Here is a 16901-nt window from a genome sequence, read left to right as displayed (position 1 = left end):
GTGAAAAACTGTAAAATATTGATAATGTTGTGATGACACCAGGGATAAAGAGCAAAAGAAATGCTTGCCGCTTTACCACATCCCACAAGCACCAGGATGCATTGTGTTTATCTGGAGCTGCCGTAAAGTTACAGGCAAATATCATTTTATAGTATTGAGCCTTGACCTCTCAGTGGAGTAAAGATTTCTGCTTGGTCTCCCTTAGAAAACTAAATAATTTATGTCAAGATGGTAGTGGCAGTTGCTTGGAGTTTTGAGAAATGAGCTCATGACCAAAAGGTCACTGGATTGGCTGGAAAACTGGGTGAATAAGTAAATACTCTCCATGATATTATGTGTAACTGATGGATAAATGCACAGATGCAGACGGGTCGATGGATGCCACTGACATTTCGGTACTGAGAGATCCCAAAGCTTTTAACCTGCTGCCACTGGCTTCTGTTTGTTTGCACCGAATTCAACACTACATCCAACAGATAAATCAGTGAAGGAGAGAAGCAGGAGGAGAGCAGAGAGGTGAGAGCGGACAGATTACGAGAAGGTCATCGCTGTTGTTGTTGTTGTTTTTTTGTCTGTTTGTTTTTGTTTGTTTGTTTGTTTGTTTGTTTGTTTTGTATCTCATTCAGAGTACTGCAGTTATTTCTCACTTTTGTCCAGTGTGCTCACAAACCAGCAACTAGGATCTCAAAGGATGTCCAAAAAAAAAAAAAAAAAAAAAAGGTCAGAGGTAAAGATTTCACTGTTGAATTTAGGCTATCACTTCTTTTTCTTTTGGTTAAAAAAAAAAGTATGCGCTTTGATTTTGCTCATTTGAAAATTTCTGTTCTTATTTATCAAAACTGAGGCAACATATTGCTTGATTGTTCATTAATTACTTTTTTCATTAATTACCCCCCGCCAACCATATTAGTAGCCTATGCTTCAAAATCATAATCAAAAATACTTTATTGATCCCCAAAGGGAAATTAATTTTTAATCTTCTTTTAATATTCTTTATTTTATTTTTTATATACTCTGTTATAGAACTTTGTAAACTGCTTTTAGATACGTGCTGCAAAATTGTATTATCATTATTATTATTATTATAATCATTATTATTATTATTATTATTATTATGACATCATGGAGGGGGAGAAGATAACAGAGGAGACAAGAGCAGAGGGGAGGAGTGGAGAAGAAAGACTTGGGAATTATAGAGAAATGAAATCTCTCCTGACTTGTTAACTGCATGGTAGCATGTTCTAGGTTGAAAAGCATGTTCTCTCGTCCATGTTCTGAGGAAACCATTCCATCTGGGAACTGGGAATGTACGTGTGTGTGGCTGTGTGTGTGTGTGTGTGTGTGTGTGTGTTTGTGTATGCCTATATATTCATGGCTGGGTGTCCATGTGTGTATACATTTCAATCCCCCACAAGTGTTTGTGTGTGCACGTGGTATAAACAAGTCTGTTTTGGTTCCCCTACGCTATACAGTGGATGCCTCTCTCTCAGGATGCATTAAGATCAAAACCATGGCTGCTTCATGTCTGTTACATGACAACAACACATTTCCTCCACAGTTCCTCCTCCATGCATCAAACGAGGCTCTAATGTGCTCCACTGGCACGCTGCAAACAAACTGCCCTCGAATGGAAGAAATTCACCCTCCAGCACGTCACTCACCTCTGTTCCTCCTACAGCTGCTGCTCTCCTGCTACTCAAGGCAGCTCAACACACTTTTTACAGGCAACAACAGGATCAGAGCACGCACACACTCACGCACACACATACACAACCCTCATTATCTCAATACACATACATTAATAAACTTGCTTTATGTTTTGTCTGTTATGTTTGTTATTTTCTGCATGGCATGTCTATCTTAAGTATAGGAGCCACTTCATACTACTTTCTGTTTTTTGCCATGTCAAGTCAAATAAAATATTAGAAAAAGAATGGAATACAGTAGAATAGAACAGAACTGAAAGAACAAAACAGCTTAGAGTAGACTAGAACAGCAGAAAACAGAATAGACAAGATCATAATGTAAGAAAAGAGAGCAGATAGAACAGAGCAGAGTAGAAGAGATCAGAATAGAATAGAACAGGACCGAGTAATAATAGAATAGAAGGGAACAGAGCAGAACAGTCGGTAGAAGAATAGAGTAGAAAAGAACAGAGAAAAGCAGAAGAGAAGAGAAGAGAAGAGAAGAGAAGAGAAGAGAAGAGAAGAGAAGAGAAGAGGAAGGAGTAGAACGGAAATGAACTGAACTGAATAAAAAAGAATAGAATAGAATAGAATAGAATAGAATAGAATAGAATAGAATAGAATAGAATAAAAAAAAAGAACAGAATAGAGTAGAACAGAGCAGACAGGACTAGAATAGAAATGAACAGGACAGAATAGAAAGGAATAGAACAGAATAGAATAGAATAGAATAGAACAGAGCAGAATAGAAGAAGATAGAAGAGACTAGATAAAAATATGAGAGAACAGAACAGTATAGAGTAGAACAGAAGAGGAGAGAAAGGAACAGTCCTACATTTATCACTAAACGGTTCGTTTTTCTCATTCTGCTGACATTATGAATACAAGCCAATAAAGCTAAATAAACAAATGTTCAGCAGAATAAAAACCTGCCGACAGACAAAGAGGACGTGTAGAATTAGCAGGAGGAGCCGAACAAAGAGAACGGGGAAGAGGAGTGGAAGAAGACACGGGGGGAAGGGGAAGATCAGGAGAAGAGAGAGGAGGAGAGGGAGGAGGAGGAAGAGGAAAGCCAAAAAAAAAAAAAAAAATCAAATCTTCAATGAGCTAACATTGAGAAAAAAAACAGTGTGTGTATGTGCCTGCATGCACACGTGTGTGAAAGCGCTGCGATCATCTGCAATTCTGTCTCAACAGCACAATATCAAAACGCCTCCGACATCATTCTAAATAATATATCACTCTCTTTCTCTCCCTCTCTCTCTCTCTCTCTCTCTCTCTCTGCCACACATACACACACACACACACACATGCACGTATACACACTTTATGTGCTGCTTTATGAATTAGATATGACCTGACAGTCTTCAGAGGAACAGGAAGAAATGTTCAGGGAGTCCACCAGTCACATCAAAGTGTACATCCCACCAAGCGGACCGGTGCGCAGACAGGATAAAGACAGACTGGAGCCGATCTGCCTTTGTCCAGCCAATCACCTCGCACCATCCTGCAGTGTGACCAGTCAGTGATTTCTTTTTTTTCCATTTCTTTCTATAATGCCTACGCTGTTTTTGTCTGTCCATGTGCATATAACACCTCTGACGCCTTTTATTTCATGTGTAAATCAAATAGGAAGAGCTTTGATGGTAAGTATGTTAACTCCTGGGCAGCGCTGTTCTCATGTTAGCTACGCCCTGCAGGTACCCAGATAGCCACACATAGTCATAACTATCGTTTTCCCTGAGTTATACTGACTATATAACTTGCATATGATTGCTATCACTATCTACAGCCATGATAAGCCATCGGATTTGTCATTTCTTAGACAGGTTTAAAGGTAATTATTTTAAATGTAGCAACATTAAGCTTTCTGACAATGAGAAAAAATGGGTCGCTGTGACAAAAAGTATTAAAAGAGGCAAAAGAAACATCACGGTGTCTCATGTATGGATTCCACTCATTGCATTTATACTGCAGTGAAAGGGAGGGAGTGAGAGAGAGAGAGAGAGAGAGAGAGAGAGAGAGAGAGAGAGACGTGAATGTAACGTGAATGACACCTCAACTGAAAACAGTGATTTTGGGGGGGATTTTTACAGGTACTTAGGTATTTCACTGCAATTTTTCATTGAACAAAGGAGAGTTATGAATGTGATAATTGGGACTGTTTTACAAGCAATGGAAGCAAGAGGTATATTGAGAGCAGTTAATAAGTTTTTCTACTTTCATAATGTAATGATAGTTAGGCAGTATTTGTTAAAATCTATGAAATCTTCCCAAAAAACAGAGGAGACAGCAGGATTACAGGGATTAGTTTTGACATGCTAAAAAGTGGCCAAAAACATATTTTCTTGTCTGTCTTTGTCTCCATCTCACACTCTCATTCTCTCTCTCTCTCTCATTCTCTCTCTCTCTCTCTCACACTCTCTTTGTCTTCCACTCATACACACACACACTCACAAAGTTAGCCAAACGTTTAAGCAGCAGGGGTTCTTCAAATTAGCCCACAAGAACACTCTCTCTCTCTCTCTCTCTCTCTCTCTCTCTCTCTCTCTCTCTCTCTCTCTCTCTCTCTCACACACACACACACACACACACACACACACAGAATGCACATGGGCCAAGAAGCAAGCGAGTCTTGTGCCACTGAATTAATCTGGGACAACTGCTTGGACATACTCACACGCACACACACACACACACACACACACACACACACACACACACACAAGCAGCCATGCAGATTCAGAGCCAGACACAGCATGTGGGCAGGGTTAAATCAAGGCATTTTGCAAACAGTGATTTCATCATTAAGGGAAGCAACACACACACATACAAACAGAAAAAAAACGTACAACACACACACACACATGCAAGCACACACTGTGGCCAATACAGAGGCTCAACCTGAGGCACATACAGACTTTAGCAGCGTGTCACATGATTAACAACAGTAACCAGCTGTGACAAACATAGGGTTGACATCCACAGGGTCCAGTGTGTGTATGTGTGTGTTAATCAGGGAGTTGGTTTACAATAGGATTTAATACTTCCTGAAACTAAGAAACTTGTCATTGTCAGTCACATTGTCAGTCCCAAAACCATTAAGTCAATAAATAAAATACAAATGAATAGGAAGCTAACCAGTAGCTGGCTGGATGACGCCTCCAAGTGATGAATAGCTCAACAAAACCCTGATTTGATTTGATTGGACGAATTATAATCTCATATAAATGTGTGTGCCCTCCCTGTAGAGAATGAATGTAAGTCAATCTGTTCATTCCATCGCCATCCTAGGAATGGAAAACTTGCATCCTCTGCAATTCTCTAGTTAATCAATCCAATTAATCAGCTATCTATCAGTTTCAGTTTCAGTACCTTCAAGTTTCAGGGGGCAGTCCTAGCTGCTAGTTTGCATACTTTACAATTGCTCATGTCATTTTCACACTGTCTTGATGTACTTTAAGTTTTTTGCACAAACTTCTATAACTACCCACAATCCACTGCTTAAGTTGTAGCACAAGTGGCACACGAGACTAAACTAAATGCCAAATACCTTGATAGTTCTCATATATCATTAATGCACCTCTGTCATACACAAGCATGGCCACTGCATGGATAATGACAGCATATTTTTAGACTGCATGTGCATTCTCTATTATCTAAATGTATGTCTTTGCACCGCGTCCTGTGCATGACACGTGAGGTCCTGTACGTCATTGAACACGCCGCTCCTTTAGTGCTGTCACCTTGTCAGCTTTTGTCACCACAAAGTACCGTTCAGCGTGTAGCAACCGGCTACATAATTGTTGACTTGTTTGTTTTGTTGCCTCGCTCAATGTCATATACTGTATGTGCCTCCGGTAGACCGTTTTATGCTATTCTGTTTTATGCTCCGGAACAAACTGCCTCATTGAGGACATCAAAGTTTCTCTAATCTAAATCTAATCTGAAATCTTTCATGCACACAGGACACTGTGCTGGTGCATGGTAGGTTCTAATTTTAACCACCACTCGAGGTTATATCCCTTCTACCTGCTGTGAAAATGGTACCACGGCTTCTATTTCTGAATTTCAATAGGAAAAACATCTCTGGATAATTATGTTTCCTATATCTGTGGCCAGCCTAGGGTCCTTTGGTCCACCTTAGAATTTTTGGCAAAAAAAAGAAAAAAAAAAGAAATAAAAATCAGTAGAAAATTCTACTGCACACCTACAGTATATGGCCTTCAATAGGCTCTTATTCTGGGTTACAGTCTGTCCCAGCCTTTCTCTCCATCTCTCCTGACAGGAGAAATTCAACAGCTTCCCTCACTGGAAAAGGATGTATTTGTCGCCTATTAGTGAGACCTCTCCTATACTGAGGGGAATGGGGTCAAAAAACTTTGGATTCAATTCAGAACAGAGCACTTCTCCTTGAAAAGTTTGAGAGTCTGAATGGCCCCCTCAAGGGAATAGTGAACACACCTACACTTATCATGAACACACAGAAATCATTTATGTCCCATCCAACAATAATCCTTTGTTTAAATAGCTCACTCCTGTAGTCATTTGCGTCACTCTCTGTAAGCAGCAGCTTTAATTCAATTGGAGAGAAAAATGGGGCAACTGAAGTGACTCATAAACAGTCAGAATCAAGGAAAAACACACAGATACACTGTTTGGTGCTCTGTTGAAATTGAATCCATGTGCACACATTGTTAAAACCCTCTGCAACCTCACACATTCGTAAACACATTAACACACACCCACACATGTATTCTTACCTTCATAGTTGAGCTTAAAGCCATGAGCAGAGACAGCAAAGTCACTAGTCAACCTCAGAGAGAAGACATTTCCAGTACTGGTGACTGGGGGAGGAACCTGGAAGCCTGTTAACCTGTAAAACACACATATGTTAACATGTTAATGTGCTAAGAAAATTACCAAGGGACACATTAAATATTCAGGAGAGACATACTCTCTGTATCGCTAACTAGGAGAGTGACTTGAAGGCTGGTTAACCTATAGCATCATAGAGATGATGCATTAATGTGCTAGGACATAAACAAACAGACATATCAGCTAATTAAGAACATAAACACGTTTCCTGCTCTGGGGAACAGCCCTGACAGCCAGTCAGTCTGGAAGAATGCAGAAAGGCAGACCAACTGTTTTGCCAAAAAAAGACAGACGAATACAAATAAAATAAATTACTGCACATTAAAATTATTATATGATTATATGATTTTATGAATGATTATACCATGGTCTGGGTTAATACTCGTCTCTGATTGGCCGAAGGGTGTGTGTTTCATGTAATGCACACTTAAACCAGCTCTAGTTTAATTGCTGTTCTAAATTCATACGCTGGCCATAAAGTTTTTAACTCCTATGTAACTACTGAAACTTAAGCATCAAGATAACTACTTTAGCCTACTTAGGATTAGGGTTAGGGCTTGCCATTAGCCGCCATATCCTGCCCTCCTGATTAAAGTTATTATTATTGTGGTTATTTTCCGTCAGTTATTAACATTGACATAAGGTTAGCCAAATCAGCAGGTAGTATCACTGCTGTTATTATTTGTGCCTATTATTAATTGCTGGATTATGACCATAAATGAAATAATCCAAGTGTTTGTTAATCAAGTCCTGGGGCACCAGGGACACCAAAAGTGTCGTGACTGATACCCTTGACTGACATTTCATTGGTTCTCCTGTGACAGTATTGTTGCACCTATTACAGCAGGACAACCTACCCCTTCTTTATTGGGGCAACGTATCCCTTCTTTATCATAGTCTACTTCATCTTGGACAGAGCATTGTTCTGCCTAAAATCAGTGGCAGTCTAATCAGCTAATACAAATGAAAACAACTGTGTGGGTGCCAAAGGACTTCAAAGGCTTTTTAATGCTCTCCACAGAGGCCCCATGGCTTTGTTCAGACTGGAGACAAATCAGATTTGTTTCTCAAATGAGATCTTTAAGAAAGACTGCCCGCGCTGTTATTTGCAAGTGTTTAGATCAGATTTGTGTGTCCAGTCATCACCAACCTATCTGCATTAGCTGCTGTGGTAACAACGCTGGTGTGAGTGTGCTGGTGATGCGGTTTTCCAACGTGGCAGCAAGACAAATGGAGATCCATCATCTCACATGCAAGCAATATCACCGTCAAATTGCGGTGCAGAGTTTGTCTGGCGTGACAGAGGTGGCTGCTATACACTGCCATGCACCTCAGACACTGCCGTCACTCTCGATTTGATTGTAATTTGATTTGATCGTTGTGCGTCACATGGTGGATGACGCAAAAGACAGTTTGCGCAGCTAGAGCAAGAAACATTTGTACAAACTCTAGTGGAATCACATTTCAAACTGCTTTCAAATGTGGCTTCGATACAATTTGTAAGAATCACTTTTTTTTTTTTTTTTTTTTTTTTTTTTTTTGCTGTCCAGACTGTCTAAAATCAATCTTGATACAATTTGGACATTACAAAAAACAGAACTGGGCTAGAAGTATGAACAAGGCCCCTGTCCTGCATTAAAAACCACACAATGCAAACCTCATTGTGGGTTATCCTTAAATAAATCAGAAATTAGTAACAGTAAATTTGTGAAAATGTATCAGAAAACTTAATAATAAGAGGTGACAGCCTTCAGATGCAAGGAAGGGGGAAAAAAAAAGGTTGTCAAAACATGTATCCCACAATTCTTTGTTTCCTTTTATACCCGACCACAATCACAAAGATGAGACAGCAGTCTTGGCAAAGCAAATCGGATGTCAAAGCGCAATACCATTTAGCTATTTGACTAAAAAGCACTTCAGCTTTCTTGCTGCTGTTCAGGTAACTTCAGTGATTCAAACATCAAGTGCCATGTTGACACTTGATTGCTTTGATTGTTTCCTCAACTGAGGATCAAGTCCTAATATTAATCCTCCTTTAAGATGCTGACACTGATGCTGCTTGACCCGCTCCCCTTCTTTTTGGCATGCTGTGTCCTATTTGCAGAGGAGAGGGAATCCTTCCACACCTCCTCCAGTTCTACCTGCTCAAGGAAAGCAGGGAATGGCTAAAAAAAAAAAAAAAAAAAGGAAGTGACACATCACAACACATCACAGTGTATGTGTAATAATAGTAATGGTGACCTTGGAAACCAAGCCACACAGACCACATCATTTTCCAGATTAATACACCAAGTAATGGAGTCGACGTCTCACAGACTTTCTAAGCATGCCGTCACTTTATTGCTTTGTCAGTTCTTCAATTTATTCTGATGTAGGCCGGGACCTCAATGTTGGCAGACAAAAAGTGCTTCTGCTGCCTCTAAAATAAAGTAAAATCACAACACTAAAGCATACTGTTAAAATAAATGAGCCTTTGTTAGCTAGACAGTGATAGAGAATAGATACAGAGAGGAAGACAGGAGGAAGGTGTTCTTACTGTTCCACTGTACTGCGAGTTTTTTTCAGTTTGCCTCCAAATACGCACTCACACACTGCCACATTTGTGCATCGCCCCTCCTACTTTATAGATTCCTTGAAGTAAAGCAGGAAGAAGAAAGGGAAGGAAGGGAATGGAAAGGAGGGCCTGCTTCTCCATCAGGTATGGAAAAGAGCCAAACCTCCTTCTTGTCGCTGCGACACATTTTTTACTTGTCCTGCAGCTACCATTCTTTCTCATTTTCCCTGCCTCCTTCCTTCCTTTCCCTGCCTTCCTCTTTCATCTCTCCTCCTCCTCCTTTTTCCCTCAATCCACTCTTACCTTCCTTTCCCTTGGCATTAATTCACCTAACCCTTTCTTCCCTCTCCTCCTTTCCACTCTGTCTCGGCTCCTGCTGCCCCCTCCTCCTCTCCCCTGCCTCAGCCATATCCTCTCTTCTCTTCCTCTCTCTCTCTGGCATTTATCCACCTAAATCTCTCCTCTTCCTCTTCTTCACTCACATCTCTGCTTCTCCCTCTGCTCTCTCTCTCTCTCTGCCTCTCTGGCATTCATACAGCTATCTTTTCCCATCCAGCCCCCCCCATTCACTTTCCTTATTTTGTCTGTCATCTGCTCCCCTTCCCCTCAATTTCTTTTTTGTCTGCCCTCCTTTTTTCTCTCCTTTCTACCTACATTCAGTTTTATTTGTCCACTCTCCCTCCTCCCTTCCAGCCGTCCCTGCTCCCATACACCCACCAGCATCTATCTCTTTGTTTCTCTTGCTGTCCTTCCTCCCAATGCTCTGTCAGGGTGGCCACATTTACATTAGCATATTGCAGCTCCACAATCTCTCTCTTTTTTTTGTTTTTTTTAAACTGGAGTCACCTATGTCCTCATTTGTGTCTGTATACGACTGCTTATATTTACTCTGAGCAGCCCCATATTTCCATTGTTGCTTGCTTCTTATATTTGGCTTTTAAAGCTTAGTTTAATGCAGTACTGCTGCAAACCCTACAAATCCTTTCAAACTTAGCGGTCTGCATTTTCTCAGATATTATTAAAGATACTTCATAGATTGGGGTTATTTGGATATTTTCATGTGTTCAGAACCCTAAAAGCAGTTTTACTGTGGTGTTCGATCAATTAGATCCACAATCTGCCATGTGACTCACAATCTTTTCAAAGCAGTCTTGTTCCTCTTCTTCTTTACCTGTCTATTTCCAGTAACACTTTCAGAGAGTGCGGTGCAGTTTTACCGCTGAGCATCAACTCCTGTCTGTAGACATACAGCCGGGCTCATTTGCATAATGACTGGAGTGAACTTTGGTTGTTGCTACCTGTTCTGAACAGGGCACAGTACTAATAGTTGTCATCATCACTGTTAAGAATCATACTGAGTGCGAACCTGACTGGAATAAGCATTAAAATGAGGAGTGACAACAGTGCAACCACTGAGCTATAACGTGAAAAAAGGCATGAATCTAACTTTTGGAACGGCAGTTTTCATGATACACCGTGTGTTTCGGCTTTTTAATCACCTCATTTAATTGTTTCTGTCTTCTTCCACTTCACCCACTGGCTTTCATCTACCAAACGTATTGCTCTCTCCTACTCATGGCACCCTCCACCTATTATCTCCCATTATACACAGCCAAAGTGCACGGCTCACTTGTCATAGCCGGAGACAACCTTAGTCTCCTCCTAGCAACGTTGTACCTGTCACCTGATGAAAAGTAATCTCTTACTTTGCTCCTCGATGTGATCATGGCAGTCGAAATGACGTTTTTGTCTGTCACCCCCTAACCGTTCACCCACAGGGAAACCTGAGAAATGAGATTTTAGCATGACACATGTCTCCACTTATGACAGGGTGTTTCTAAAATGTTTAGAAATATTCACACGGCGTACTGACTTGCTGGATTTCATTTTGTATTCCTGTGCCCTCTGCATCATCCCTGCTCTCATCTCCTCTCCCAGCCCGTTCTCTCATCTTTCCGTCTCTCTCTCTCTCTCTCTCTCGCTCTCTCTCTCCACATCGTTTAATTTATTAAGCTTTCTATCAGCAAAAACAACCTCCGTTCCTTTAAGAAACTGCCCTCCCTCACCCCTCCTCTCAGTCCTCCTTTCATCTTTTTCTTCTCCCTCTCTACCTTGCTTTTATCCTCCATTATAGACCTGCTTCTTCACCTCTACTCTCATCTTTCCATCTCTCCATCCCTCCTCTCTATTGCTTTCACCCTCTCACCTCCTCGTTTTCTTTTCATCTCGTATTCATTCCCTGCCCTCCGCTAACCTCCTCTCTCATCTTTCCATTTCTCCATCCCCCTCTCCCTTTCAATCTCCTTTCTTCATCCCTCCTCCCGTGTTCCTTAACTTGTTATCTTGAATTTGTTCCCTGCCCTTTCCTAACCTTTTGTCTAATCATCTCTCCTCCTTTTTCCGTCACCGTCCTGCTCTTCATCTTTCAAAAACTGTCGCTCACCCCTTCTTTCATCCCTCCGTCTCTCCTTACCCCCCTCCTCTAACTTCATCCTCTCCCATTTGTTTTCACTGCCACTTCCTCCCATCTCTGCCCAAACTCCTCATCTGACTTACTCCCTGTCTGTTTTTCTTTCCTTTCCCCAAGTTCAGTGCCACTCTCAGCACAAATGTTAGCCATCTCCTTTAAAAGCCCACCAACCATTTCCTTAATCCCTTTCTTCATCCCCAATCTGTCTCATCTGTATTTCTCTCTCTTTTCCTCTTTTGCCTTTGCCATATTCCTTTATCTGTCATTCTCTCCTTTCAACTCCTCTCTTTTAATTTAACTGCCTCTTGCCTCTTTTCCTGCCTGCCTTTCTTGGTACCATTACCATGCACTCTTTCTCTTTTCTTGTTCCTATCCTTTTCCCTCCATGTTTTTTTTTTCCTATCTTGGTCTTTCCATGTGTGCATACAGTGTTTCTTATGTTAATATCTCCATGAGCAAAACCAATAACCACTTCCTTTAATCTTTCTCACCCAGCCTTTCGGATCTATTGTTCTATCTCCCATCTCCCTCTTTCTCCACAGTATGAGTTATTGTAAAGCATCTCAACCAGTAAATATAGCTCACATTTCTCCTAAATAACACCTCTAATACATACAACACTGCTCACTGGAAACGTACCACCTCTAATTTTCTTCTGTCAACCTGTTACTGAGATGTCTGTGTCACATTTTATGTCGACGAGTTTTCTGAAAAGGCACTCGCCGGTGAAAATAAAGCAAAAGATCCCTCTTGAAATAGTGTATACTCACATGATACTTTAAAGAGCTTTGGATAAAACATCAGCCGGCATAAAAGAGCAAATATTATGTTATGTAAATAAACATTCAGCCCTCCTCTTTTTCCCTCTCCCTCTCTGTTTCTCTCTTGCTCCCTCTCCAATATCTTATTTGCAATGCTTCACCACGGCAAAAATGAACTTTGAACATAGGTGCACACAGACACGCACGCACGCACGCATGCGCACGCACACACACACACACACAGCATACTCTATTGCCTGTGCAACGGTTTATTTCTGGATTTATGGGTCTTGAGATTTATGAGGCAAAACCAAAATTCTTTTACACAGAGTGAAAGAGAGACAGAACAGAGGGTCTGACATTCAAGGTCTATTCCTGTGGGAGTGTGTGTGTGTGTGTGTGTGTGTGTGTGTGTGTGTGTGTGTGTGTGTGTTTGTGTGTGTGTGTCTGTGTGTGTGGGGAGGGGGTACAGAGTGAAATCACATTAGCAAGTGAATGAAGAAATAGCTAATATCAGCAGAGTGCTCTCTCCTTTGAGAACACACACAGACACACACACTTACACACACAGATACATAAACATAGACGACACGCTGAAACACATATACACTTACACACAGGCACGTACACACACATATCGCACGTTCACATGCACATACACACACCATTCTCTTTATTTTCTCCCAAAAAGCAACCATGCAGTCTGGCTAATGCGATTGTGGGACCCCCTCCCCCCCTCCTCCTTGTATCTGATGGTCTCCCTATTGCCAACAGGGAAAAGAGATTTTTCATTATTATTACTACCATGAAAGAGAGAGTGAGACAGAAGTGGTGAGATTAATAAATGTTCAGAAATAAAAGGAAAAAGAGAGAAAGAAAGAGGGAGCGCAAGACAAAGAAAGAACACACCGTAAAGGTTTTGTGCTTTGATCAAAAATCATTTCTCTGAATCAAATCATGTGTGATATGTGTGCTACATCATTTATCAGATCAATGGGTGATTTGATACAGAGCTCAAGGCAAATATTCACATCTGCTGGGGATGGGATGGAGTTCATGGCGGAGGCGCCTGTGTGTGTGTGTGTGTGTGTGTGTGTGTGTGTCTGTGTCTGCCTGCCACCAGTCAGTGGTGTTACCCACCCCAGGCAGGACCAGCCCCACTGGCAGAGTAAAACAACAGGGCCTAAAATGAACCACATGAGACCAGTTTTATTTATGTTTGCATTTATACAGACTAAACTGATATATGGCCACTGAATGAATTTAACCAATTCTAACCCAAAGCAAAATCACAAAATACAGCTTTATCATTAAAATAATCCAAAATTTACTAACCATACACAATGAGTGGAAAATATAGCATTTTTGTGTCATGTGTAAATTATGTGTCAGTTTCACTATTTTGCCACGTACTGAATTAGTAATTTGTAGCTGAGGCCCAGTTCAGTAGCCAAATTATTACAAATTATTGCAACACATATGTGATCCTGTGAAAGGCGGTGTAAAGACGAACTGGCTGCTCACACTATTAACTACAAAAGCGACAACCGTTAACTTGCTCTTGTCTCCGGTCTTTTGTCACCGCCTCCTGGAGCTTGTCGTTTGCACACATGTCTGTGTGTGACCGACACTGACATATTCAGCTGTGATTGAACCGTGCAGGAACCTCGTTGTGTATTATGTTTGTCTTGCGGGGCTCACTGAGTGCTCTGATTGGTTCATTTCAGTTGTTGTATCTACACGTCTCACATAACACACAGTTCATTTGCATAAAGTTGAAAAATGTTCAACTTTCCCTTGCTGTCTCACTCTGTGACACTTTCTCACTGTGTGTTGTTGTCGCCAGTGTTGTCTCGTGTCACCAGCTGCCACTGGAAATTGCTCATTTCCTGTTGTTTGTGTTGCTTTTGTAGTTAAAGGAAAAATTCGCTGGTGGAAAGATGGTCTTTTCATAAAACGGAGCTGTCTATGCAGTGGAAAGGTGAGAATATTTTTGAAACAGGTGCAACATGACCATAGAAAACAGAGAAAAAAAGCTGTCTTTGGCTCAAAAGGTAGAAATCCTACAACAACGGAGCTCTGAATGCAGGCAACATGGAGAGAAGGTAAGGTAAAGCAGGTTCAAAATCGGCAAAGTAAGCCTTTAATAGTGTCCACCGCCAGTAAAAGAGATCAGTTTGACTATTTATACCACAGATATCACTGCCAACAACTCAGGTAAACAAGGGAAACAGTATCTGTCTCAACTCTCAAATATGATCAGAGTGTGGCATTGTTAACCTCTTCAGCTTCACTGCTCCCACTGGTGGGCTTGTCATTACAATGGAGCCAAGCTTGCTTCAAACCCACAGATATTTAATTTAAATTCGAGTGAAAGTCCCAGGGTTTCCAAAGATACCAAACATGTCCCACTGAATTACAGGGAAATGTGTATAAAATGGTGTACTTTTTCCACAACTGATATTAAGCCATTTAATTCACCACAGAACTCCTCGAATATGTATTGCTGAGTTAATAATCACACTCAGATCATGTCTACTGCCTTTAAACCAGGCTACTTGTTAAACGGAAATATACTGACTCATTTGCCAATTCATTTTCTCTTATTTATTCATTCATTTATTTATTTATATTTGTTTTTATCAGGGAGTAGCAGCAATAGGAGCTCAATAGTAAGGTGTATAACTTTAAGGTTGTTTATTTTCCCTCTGCTACTGTCAGAAAGTGTGTAGCTACCAGTCCCTAACCACCAAAGTAGCTGTACCAAGAGACCACTGGGCGGGTTTCTCGATGAGCTGGAGAGAGAGAGAGAGGTTGTGTGCGTCTGTTTTAGTGTACGGGTGTGTGTGTGTATGTGTATTTTCGTGCACGTCTGTGTGTTTTATTGAGTGGGTGCTGACCTAATGTCTGACCCCGCAGACCAAAACGCTTCAAACAACTTCTTTTTCTCTCCATCTCCCTCCATCTATTTCCCTCCTTCTTTCTGACTCCTTCTGCTGGGAAAAGGTAACGTGGTCAATTTCCTGAGCATTTACTTTTTTTTTTTTCCACCTCTCCCTCCCTCCCTCCCTCCCTCCCATGAGGCAGGTATCTTTCTGCATCTTCCACTGCCTCTCTTCACACCCTCTTTCTCTCCCACCACTACCTCAGATGCTGAATGTATATATCTAAAATGTCAGCTATTGAGTAATTAAGAAGTGCACAATTTCCAGTTGCCTATGCATGTTCAAAATAATACATCTGGTTTTGAATTTCTGCATTCATGGAACCCAAATGAACATTCAGTTAAAAAACAGTAAACCACTGGATTTCATAGGGTTTTATGCTACAGAGAAAATACGTATATTGGTATGTAGTGTGTTTAATATGTACGGTCGTGTTTGTTAGCATGTGCCGATATGCTTGTGTTGTCTTTCGTCTATGTGCATTGTCTAGTGGTGATACAAAGCAGTTATTTTTATTATCTCTGCGGATGCGGTGCTGTGGCAGAAAATAATAGTAAGAAGGTTGGGAATCTAGGTAAAGAATATTGATGTTTTTGCCGACGGCAAAACTTTAATATTTTAAACATTGTGTGCAGACAGCAGAGGACATTAAGAGAAAGAGAGGTTATGGACAGGAATGGAGAGGTAATAAAGAGGCAGACCTATGAATGAGTTTACCTTTATCAACACAAATCCCAGACTGAAGAGGTGAGGCAGGGCAAGGGAAAACAAACAACAAGAACAAAAAAAAAAAAAAAAAAAAAAAATCAGGTAGGAAAACAAAGACAGAGAAAGGGAGGTGACAAAATGGGAGGAGAGGTAATGAGAGAAAATGCTCCACTCTATAATGCACAAATCTAATGAAGCCTGGAGGCAAAAATTGTTTTGTCCTTTGTATTTGTTGTTGCTATGTAAGACACATTAAAGATAAAAAGTAGTATCTGAAGTGAGACAGGGAATGACTTCAGTATCACGGCTCATCATCTTTCCACAGACAGAGTCATCTTATGATGGAATTATGATATGGACTTATCATTATATACAACTGCATTATGATGCCTTAATGATAAAAAAATATATATATATATATATAATAATAATCATTACAATGGCAGAATATGAGATATAAAACAAAATAAGCAACATTTGAAAATGAAAGTCACACACTTCCAATAATCAATCTTTTTTTAACACAACTGTGATATTAACTCTGTGGTACGCATATTCTACCATGTGTACAATGAACCTTTCAGTTTTTCCAGTCCTGCAGTTCATCTGCCGCTGATGTAAATGACTTATTTGTTCACAAAAACACTTTGTCCTTAAAAAACACACACACCTGTCACTCTCACTCCACTGCTAATGTTTGTATGGTATAAGATATTTACTTCGTTTCTTGTTCATCAGTTTCTCTTATTTCAGTGCTGTTTCATCATGCACAGTGTGGTTAATATTCATATCATCATCACACACAAACACAAACACACAAACACACACACAAATCTACATAAATCACAATCCAATCATCAGTTCATTTTGATCATAATTTAGACTCACAGAGTGTGTGTT

General features: G+C 40.5%; 1 protein-coding gene across 1 annotated transcript in view; it reads right to left on the bottom strand.

The window, feature by feature from the left end:
• Positions 1 to 16901, bottom strand: part of csmd3b (CUB and Sushi multiple domains 3b) — a 409385-nt gene that overhangs the window by 265283 nt on the left and 127201 nt on the right. Inside the window, exon 3 of the mRNA XM_030063400.1 lies at positions 6449 to 6561. Within this exon, the coding sequence (XP_029919260.1) occupies positions 6449 to 6561 (113 nt within the window). The remainder of the gene's footprint in view (positions 1 to 6448; positions 6562 to 16901) is intronic.

This window comes from Myripristis murdjan, chromosome 11 (genome assembly GCF_902150065.1).
Source record: "Myripristis murdjan chromosome 11, fMyrMur1.1, whole genome shotgun sequence".
NCBI lineage: Eukaryota > Metazoa > Chordata > Actinopteri > Holocentriformes > Holocentridae > Myripristis > Myripristis murdjan.
This window is presented reverse-complemented; position numbering and strand designations above follow the sequence as displayed.